This window comes from Lissotriton helveticus, chromosome 6, assembly GCF_964261635.1.
Source record: "Lissotriton helveticus chromosome 6, aLisHel1.1, whole genome shotgun sequence".
Lineage (NCBI taxonomy): Eukaryota > Metazoa > Chordata > Amphibia > Caudata > Salamandridae > Lissotriton > Lissotriton helveticus.
In genome coordinates, this window is record NC_136067.1 from 253284439 (window position 1) to 253294616 (window position 10178).

A 10178-nucleotide genomic window follows, 5' to 3' on the forward strand; every position below is an offset into this window, starting at 1 on the left:
CACCTGGGACTGAATAGGGCTGTGCCTGCCTACCACAATGCTGGCTCCACCTCCTGCTGGGCAGCTGACGACCCTGCCCCTCACTCTGAAAGGAAAGGAGAAGCCAGGAAAACAAAGTGCTCAAGGAACACCCAGAACTGGTTCAGACCGGGCTCAGGGCCCACTTGCACAAAGAGAACAAAGACTTTTAGGGGTATAAGTATAGGACCCCTGACAACAGAAAATCAGACTTCTACAATCAAGAGGAACCTCTGCCGTAAGAAGAACATCTGGAGAAACTGGCGAAGACTGCCCTTGCTATGTGCTCTGGGGCTGACCTGTTTTGCTGCTTCAACTAAAGGAGAGAAGAAGGGGACTTTGCTGTGTGCTGTGCCCTCCCACCTGCTTGCAACCAAGACTTTGCTGTGTCTGTTTAGAGTCTCCAAGGGCCTGAGAAGAGCTGGCCTCCTGTTCCTGGAAACCCAGGGTTAAAAAGTTTCCAAAAAGATCCAAGACGCTGTGGAAAACGTCCTTTGTTCGCCCTCTGTGCTTTATTTCAACTGCCTGCCGTGTGGAAGGATCGGTGTGCTCATCGGCACATAACTGCTGGCGGCCGTGGGATCATTGGGCCTCCCCCCGTGAGCAATTCCCCTAAGTGACATTGTGGCATCGTGGGCGGCTTGCCAGCGACCTACGCCCTGTGAGGGGTACTGCCACGCCCCAAATAGCCCGGGTTGCACATCACCGCCACTGCCCGGGTTAAAGAATCGCCGAAGAACCTCGTCGCTCTCAGCTCCGGGTCCGCTGACGAGACCGAAGGGGCCGCGCTGTGATTGGGCCGCTGCAGGAGGCTCGTCCCGTGGAGCCGCGCTCGGATTGGCTGAGCGCAAGGAAGAGCTGCCGCGTCAGAGAGGGCTCCTCCAGTGAACCGCGCTCGGATTGGAAGAGCTGCCGCGTCAGAGGGGGCTCGTCCAGTGAGCCGCGCTAGGATTGGGCAGCGCTTGAATCACCATCGCCGAAAACGCCGGTAGCTGACAGAGTGGCGGCCTCCTCCTTCCCCGCACCCGAAGGTAATCAGACAGTCTGTTAACTGGCGCGGGGAAGAGGAGCCGCGAACGGCGCCTTCGAGCAGAATATAAGTAACCGAGGTGGGGAGGCCTTGAGAGGAGCCTCGCGGCAGTGTGTAGGGACCGCTGGCAGTGCGAAGAGAGGGGGGGCAGCGGGGGCTTGTGTAATGGTCTGAGTCCCGGGGCGAAATCACGCAGCATTGCCATACTCGCTGCGTTAGTGGGACATAGAGACTACCGCGTAATTGAGGCCCCTCCTCACATGACTGCTGGAATTGTATTTTTTTTATTGGCAAAGACAATTGAACTATTGGAATACCACATTACCAGACATCGTTTTTGTTTGGTTAGACAAGTACCGCTTTCCTTCTCATCTACCACAGAAGTTCTTATGTATGTTGGCATTGCCCTGTTGATTTTTGATCTTGCCTAAACTAGATAAAGAGATATATATTTTTATAAATACCTGTGTGGTGTCAATTTGTGGCGATTCACTAAGTTATTGTGCATGTTGGTGCAACTACCTTACACATTGCATTGGGGATAAGCCAGTCTGCTCGTGCCAAGCTACCAAGGGGGTGAGCAGGGGTTATCTACAGTGTGTACCCCTTTACCCTGACTAGAAGTAAGGGTCCCTATTTGGTCAAAGGTACTCACCTCTGCCAACTAGAGACCCCCAATTCTAACAGTGAGCATGCACAGAAGTTTGTAACGGTTTTGCTGCTGCTTGGTGACAGAAGTGAATTGCAGCAGATATCTATCTAGCAGTACTCTGTTTGGAATGGGGTTGCCTCTTCCGTGGTGCCCTGTAAGACACGAACAACTGGTTGGACTTATGAAAATTCTTGGTCCTGTCAATGTAGATCTTGATGCATCTCTTCATATCCAAAGAATGAAGAGCCCTTTCAGCTGGTGTTGAAGGGTTTGGAAATAATGTCTTCAAACTCAGAGACTCGTTAAGGTGCAAGTCTGTGGGGCCTTTAGGGATTAACTTTGGATTTGTACATAGAATTATGCGGTCTTCTCTAAATTGTAGGGTTCCTGAATAGCGAGGGCTTGTTTCTCACTAAATCGTCTGGCGGACGTCAAGGCCACAAGGAGAGCAACCTTCCAAGACAGGTGCTTCAAATGTGTTCTGTGAATGAGCTCAGATGAGTGCTCCATAAGCTGTGATAGCGCCATGTTCAGATGCCAAGATGGTGGCGGAGGTCTGACTAGCTAAAATTCTCTAAATAACTATTTAAGGAACTGTTTGATTATCCTGGAAGACAATAATTAAGGTGTTTTGGATGTTTGTCTAAATGGTGAAATCACTGCCAGATGAACTCTCATGGATGCATGAGCTAAACCTGAGCATGCCAATTGCAACAGGTATGGTAATATCCGCTCAGTTGAGGAGGAGAGAGGAATGTATCCGCTCCTGTTGACGCATTCACAAAACCTCTTCCACTTGGATGAATAAATCTTGTTAGTACGGTCTGCTTAGGCCTTGGAAAGTATCTCCCTACATTCAAGAGAGATGCATGGATAGGTGAACTCGTGCTCAGGAGCCAGGCCCCTAAGTGGAAAAGACTTAGGATTCGGGTGCAGGATTTGGCCCTTGCTCATCGTCAGGAGATAAGCTGAGGCCTTCAAAGGGATATGATGTTTCTCAGACAGCAGGAGGAAATCTTTAAACCAATGTTGGCGAGGCTACGTTGGGATTGTCAATATCATTCTGCATCATTCGATCTTCATGAGGATATTTGGAATCTGGGGAATGGGTAGAAAGGCGTAAGCAAAGATTCCAAACCATGCCATCAAAAATGCATTCCCCCATGATCATGAATCGAAATGCCATCACGCAAAGTTGGGTTCGCAAAGAGGTCGAGATTGGGGTTTCCCCACTGTGAGAATATGTAGTCATGGCAGGATGACCTCAGCCTGCTGAGTGTGTCCGCCATCTCGTTTTGCTTTCCTGGGACATGCTCTGCTCATAGATGCACTCCATTTAGATGGTCCAATTCCAGATGTCTTGTGATTCTCGAGAGAGAAGTGATCTTGTACCTCCTTGCTTGTTCATGTAGTGCCTCATTGTTGCATTGTCCCTTTGTATGAGAACATCTGAGTTCTGTATCCTGGGGAGGAAAGCCTGCGAGGCAAAATGTACTGCCTTGAACGCGAGCTGATGAGATTTTTGCCACTTGCCACTGACCTGGTGGTCTTGAAGGTATGCTCCCTATCCCTCCAAGATAGTGTTGGTGGGAATGACCAGTGGAGAGGGTTTAGCTAGGAACGAAGGCCAAGTGAAAGTTGTGTCTGTTGAGTCCACAAAGCTAGGGCTTTGATTACGCCTGGAATGACTCGGATGATATTATCGAACAACCTGCACCCATTGGAGGTCTGGTTCTTCCTGTAGGGGGTCGCACCCTTAGCCTGCAGAGCGGAACTAGAGGAATGCATGATGCCATCATACCGAATAACAATTTGTAGAGGCTTATTGAAAGAGACTTCTTCATTGGATGGGCATTGCCGATAACATTAGTTTCTCTTGCCTTTCTGATGTGGGAAAGGCCTTGTTGGTTATAGTATCTAGTGTTGCTTAATGGTTGTGGGCTTGACTTTTTACAATTCAGAGTGAGACTCAACAGGGTGAACAGGGCTATGCAGGCGTTTGTTGCTGTATGTGCTGCTTGACTGGAATGTGCCTTAACAAGTCAGTCGTCTAATTACAGTGACACTTGGGGCCATATGTACAAAGTATTTTTGCGTGTGCACACGGGTTTGCGCATGCAAAAATACCTAAGGGCCATGTACATACTCCAATTAGCAAGTTGCAATTTATTTGCGTCTCGCTATTTAGGATTTGCGTCTCGCTATTAGAAAGGGATGTAATCTCCGTGGTTTAGACGTAGGAGAATATCTTGTAATGTTCCCATTCCGAATCAGTGTTTTATTGAAATACGTGTTGAGATCTCGGAGATCCAGACTAGGCTGCCATTCCTTCTTCTCTTAGCAAATCAGAAAGATACAAGAATAGAATCCCTTTCCTTGCGAAAGAGGGACCCTCTATATCGCCCCCCCACTTCCATAGCATGGGCTTGACCTCCAATTTCAGCAGATGTTTGGGAATGGAGGTGAGCGGTGGGTTCGATGGTGGGTTCTGTACAAATATTAGGGTGTGGCCGAAGATCATTTTGATCTGTGAGGAAATTTAGGACTGCAGCCTTTGTAAGACCAGTGAGTGGTATTTTTTGAGGCGTTTCTTGGCTTCTCAAGGGAGGATCAAGAATGAGGTTATCTCTCCCTCTTATGAGATCTTTTAGAGGACGAAGAGAAGTCCTCACTTTCTGATTCAGACACTGCTTGCTTTCTAGTTTTGAGCTTTTGAAGCCAGATTAGCAGCCTTCCTTCTCTATCCTTTAAAGTCTTGGATGAAAAGGTTAGTGCTAGTAAATACAATCTGGGTGCGGGTCTTTAGATTGAAGTCTTTTTACTGCAGGTATTGAAGGACCTGAATAGACTTTTCTTCTTATCTGACAAGATGTTAAAATAAAGACTAAGTCAGATCTGTATGGTGCAAACTCTGTGGGTAACAAGAAAGTCTTCCACAGAACCAAAATATGGGAAATATTCGGAGAAAGTTTCCAAATAGGAAAATAACTTAACAGAGCTTAGTGGAGAGACACTAATGCTACATTCGGTAGAACATCTAAGGGAATGGAACTCAGGAGTGTTCCAGAGGGCAGTGCAGTCTGATTGGCTGAAGTATAAATTTGGTCTCTTTTATATGGTACCATGGTCTCCCATCTCAACAACAGGGAATGATTCTAGCATGTGAATCAATGAAAGTTCCAATATTGGAGTAACGGAATTTCTACAAAATGTTCACCTTCATCATATAGCTAGATTTACTAAGTACAGCGAATCAATTCTAAGATGGTCTTGCTTGGTTAAATTAAAGTATGAGGTGATAACGGAGGAGATCTCCTGTCGATAGTACTCAAGGTATTCAGAGTTTTGGTCCCTTGGAATTGGTGATAGTATCCGCAGCCCCGCGTGTGAGATGAAATGCTGCACCTTTAAGTCTTCTGTGGTAAGCGAGTCAGGCAAGTACCCTAATAGTAGTGAAAAGGTTTATGCGAGTTCTTTCACCGTATTTTGGATGCAACGTCTAATTTGGCAAATGGATACAGCTTACGCCGGACACACTGTAAAGGGGAGTTGAAAACCTCTCAACTTGTGAACGTGAAGGTCACATGTATGGATTTAGGATCTATCCATTTTTCCTCATATAGAATGATCAACTCCAAGGTACCACAGCTCTGTGTCAAAAGAACGAATACCTCTTGAAATGTGGACCGAGAACTCCTTATGTATCATCTTTTACAGACTATTGTATGTGTTTCATTAACTCAAACAAGTAAAACTATTTTGACGCCAGAATTGGCATGCTACATTTAGTAACCCTGATGAGAATATTGCCTCTACAGTAACTACACGGGAGTCTTCAGAAAGCCATTCATGGACAGAATGTATCAGCTGGGCGTGATGCTTCTTTTCTGAATCCGAGAATCTCAATCAACAAAAAGACAAAGAATGGGAAGACGTTAACATCAAATGTATTGTTCGAATGCCATTAAGTGAATGATTGGTCACCAGTGTGTTCCTGCTTTCAATCAGTATCCTATATTGGCACAGTGATCACCTGGTGGCAATAGTGTGACTATCAGATTGCACCAAGTTTGATTTTTGTTCTCTTGAGATCATTTTATTGTACTCACGGATGTCCAGAGTACTGTACCTTTATTGTAAATTGCATTAAATAGCATGAAGATGTTCTTGCGTATGGAGATGATACCCGAAACAAATTTGTTTTGCTTTCAGCATTTAGCAATTTTGAACCAGCTTTTGTGTGCAAAGGACAAAATTGTTTGTTTTTTACAGTTTGCTTCTTCTATGACCTTTTTCAGGTATTGAAATTCGCTACGATTTATACAATCCCCGCATCCAATCTATCGAGGTGTTAAAGTTGGAGAAGAGACTAGATGACAACCTGATGTATTTAAGAGATGCTCTTCCAGAATACAGTACTTTTGATGTGAATATAAAACCGGTACCCTTACCAAATGCAGAGGTTCCTATAAACCAGGTAGGTAGCGCAATATTATACACATCCGTAGATAATATAAATTGCTTTCAGTTGCAAGATATTTTTGCCCACTTTACTTTTTTATCCCTTCCATCCAACCAGTTAACAGTGCCTTTGAACCTTGCATGAGAACCACCAAGGAGGGGAAACAGTGCTCTGCAACACAGAACTGATTGAGGGATTAGAGCTGGAATGAGCAGGGACTTGCAAACATTTTGCAGGCTTTCAAAGGAAGGGTGGGGTTGAGGGCATTGTTAATGTTAACTCTATAAATAAAGCAGCAGAAATTAACATGGAACCCTGTGCAGTAGTTTGCTGTGATATGCCAGCTCTCACTAGAGGAGCAACACTATGTCATGGGGAGTGGAATTCTGAATGCAGGTACCACTTTCCCATCAACGTCCTCTAGAAAACAGGCTTAAATAAGGTCAGGATTCCAGGTGCAAAAACTATTCCCATCACAGAGTAAAAAGAGTAGCACGTTTGAACATTCAGAACCGAGTGGGGCAGACGGCTAAAGACAGTAGCCGGAAAGACGCCAAATCCAGGAAGCAAGAGGATAATCTTTTTAGATACAACTGTGAAAGGAGAAAACACAAGAAGGGCTTCAACACTGAAGGCGAGCAAGAAAGCTAAATTTGTGATTCAAAACTTTGTTTCACGATGTAACATCGGACATCTGCTCGTCTGCTTGAAGAGTACGTTTTTTCTTTTGCAAATACTGCACGTGTAGGGAAATGCAAAAGATGAGACACTACAGCGTAGGGTCAGCTGTGCTTCAGTCACACAATCTCTTGGAGTGCAGCAATGCCGCTGATGGGTACCTTGAATGTCATGTCAGACATGGACCATTAGGCCCATGAGGTGAGCCTATGATGGTGCTGTTGCCTAATCAGTAACAATGCTCCTTGGTGAGTAAATAGTTTTTCCTGGTAATGGTAGTCCATGTGCTTCTGTTATAAGTACTGAGGTTCTGCAGTTTGTTCAAAATAGCATCATTGTTTCTTTGGAGCAACTCATTAACATTAAGTGAATCTAATAATGGCGCTGCGCCAAACTAAAGTGAGCAGTGTAACGTGTTCAAAACTTGTTGACAAATTTAAAAACAGAATTGAAATCTGACATTACAGTCACAAGTACCAGGGCCTGTCTTGTGTTTGGGGAAGTGCACTGAGAACTAAAATATATGATTGGTGGCATTCTTGATTCAATTTCAGCCTTTGGTAGTCACTCAAGCTGCATCCCAGTCCATTAATTTGTGCCCACCTTGGCACCTCAGACAGGAATCAGGCATATACAAATCAGCCTTTGCACTGTTACAATAGGAACAAGTCCAGCCTAAATCGCCAGGTCAGATCCCCTCTCGGCTTTTTGGGATTCGTCAGTAGGTTGCAGCATGGAACTAGTGGGAACGGGGCCTGGGCATACCTGCTGAGCTGAGGACAGCAAAATAGTAATCGCCGCCAGTGTGGGACTCAATCTATTATGCTTGCTATTGTGGTTTGCTCGTTGCCCCCTCCACCTAGAACTTTTATTTTTTATAACCTACTAATTAGCTCAACATTTGCTTGAGACTTTATCTTTGTTTGGCTGGGAAGAAGGAGAGCTTTGAGAGACATTACAGTGTTGTATTCTATTGCACCAGTTCATTTAATAACCTCTGTGTTCCTCCTAGACTAAAGTCAGAATGAAGCCCAAACCCTGGTCTAAACGATGGGAACGACCAACGTTCAACATTAAGGGGATAAGATTTGATCTTTACATCAGTGAAGAAAAGATGGAAGAAGCCAAAAAGACCGGAAAGCCCTGGGAAGAGTTTGACATGCTCAAGGAGTATGATACTACAAAGCTGCAGGAGAGCATCTGGAAAGAAGTAAACGAGACACTTGCGAAGTAACGATGCTCTCAGTTGGGAACAGACATTGATGGCAATGTGATATGTTTGCACTGTAAATACATTGTAATATAAAAAATAAAAATAACCTGTTAAGTTTGAAGTTTGTTTTAATTTGATATGCTTTATCACCAGTTTGTTGTTGCTTAATCTCTTGTACGAGTAACTTGATGTGACCCAATTACAAAGAGAGGAATTCACTACTAAACAAAGGAAACCAACTTCTCGTCTTCACAAATGCAATCTATACCTGGTTTTCTTGCTTCCAGTGTCTTGTAACAGGTTCTCGAGGAGACCCGGTACTGTTTGTTTTGATACTAAATTGTAAATCGCATTTTATGCACTAAGTTATTTATAACATCCATTATGTCTTTGCAATGTTGCTCCTTGCCTCTTTTTGTAGGTGGTTAATGGAGAAACAGGAGACTTTTTTTTTTCTTTCTTTTTTTACGGTCTTTTTCAACAGTGTTTCTGGTTGCTTCTTATCTTCTTGTACAGTAGTGTCCAAAGTAGTTCCAGGATAGTTACAAATGGTAGGATTCGTAACAGATTGTCATTACAGCCAGCGTCAAGTTTCATTTAAATGCTTTGGATACAAACATTTATAATATGGCGCCTATTGCCATAGATGCAGTGATCATAACTGCAATCTTGGAACAACAAATATACAGGCTAGGTTTTTTGTCGTGAGTATCTGTCTCTTGAAGTTCTATCTCTGGATTGTTAGAGAAACTTCAAGTTCTTTAGAAGTAGTAAAAGAGCCCTCTTTATTCGGAGCAGAGTTATGGCATGTACTCCATCTAACAAGGAAAAGGCTGAAAACTCATTTGTTTGACGGCGCCAGTGGGTACTGTGATCATATGGCTTGCTGTGGGGTTTTGTAAGATATAAAGGGAAGGTCAGATTAAATGCTAATGTAGAAGATGCAGTACATAGGGACCGAGGGGCACTTTTTGGCCCAGACACAAGCACACATGATCTGTATGACCTTGGTGGTTTGCCCGAAAGCTTTTAACTCCATGCTTTGAAAAGGTCTCGAGGAAAAATATTAATAGTGGAACAAACCTGAATTCTGTGTCTGGTCAGTGCTCCCGAAGGTCGGGCATGCTTGTCAGGTGGTTGCTCCAACCCTGGCACTGTGTTGTGTTTAAAAAAAATAAAAATTATTTAAACAATTTTTTTTACGTATAACAACAGTAGCAAGTGAGACATATCACAGTCGACCTATTCAAAGTTTCGTGCACTGCATAGCTCCAGAGCTGGTCCCATCTTTTACCTACGAGTGTGAAGAGCATTGCATATTCAGAATGGATTCTCCACTAACATTGAACTAATTCCCACATACTCATAGCAATGCTATTGCACATAAATCCCCACACTGGGCAAAAAGTTTTAGAGCATCCTCTGTGTGTTCAGCTCCCTCCTCTAGCAGCCCTTCTTCAGATGCAAAGATGATCAGGCGCTGTCACTCAGTGGTCAACAGAGAGTGTGTCCTCGTCTGGGGCCATAAGACAAGCCACCAGGTGTTTCCCATACTCTAGCCGTAGCAATTGTTCTCAGTCCCCTCTTCGGCTCCAGCAGTGGTGTAGTACTTCCAAGACCTGACCATTTGGTGAGTTCCTCTCACCATTTTGCTAGTCTTGGTCCTCCAGTGCATAGTGAGTTCCATTTTCACCAGAATCCGTGCATCTAGTGGTTGTTTTTCGATTGGCTGGGCATGGGAATATCCCAAGGAGGCAAGCCAGAGGGGCGCAAGGGATTGCCCAGTGATTAATAATATTAATGCAATCTATCACTGCTTCCCATGACTCCACCGAGGAGGGGCAGGCACACACAAGTTCCTCACACTGAGTACATTTGGCTACTGTGGTGGTATAAAACCTATTAATCCTGCCCTCTTTAGGAAGTAAAATTAATCAGTTTGAACTTGGCATTTCGATAGATGGCTGGGATATTCTTCCGTATTCTATCTCAGTCCGAATCTGTAAGCTATAATTCCAAATCGAGCTCCCATTTTACCTTCATGTCGGTCAGGGCAGTAAGAATGTTAGTGTGCATGGCTCGGTATAGGCAGGTAATCACTTGAACTCGACTTGTGGTACAAACA

At 44.4% G+C, this 10178-nt stretch overlaps 1 protein-coding gene across 1 annotated transcript in view; it reads left to right on the plus strand.

Moving 5' to 3' along the window:
* Positions 1-8174, plus strand: part of MRPL19 (mitochondrial ribosomal protein L19) — a 75087-nt gene extending 66913 nt beyond the window's left edge. The window contains exons 5-6 of the mRNA XM_078647697.1: positions 5999-6177; positions 7853-8174. Of these exons, the coding sequence (XP_078503823.1) occupies positions 5999-6177; positions 7853-8074 (401 nt within the window). The 3' untranslated portion in view covers positions 8075-8174. The remainder of the gene's footprint in view (positions 1-5998; positions 6178-7852) is intronic.
* The last annotated feature ends 2004 nt before the right edge of the window (positions 8175-10178 follow it).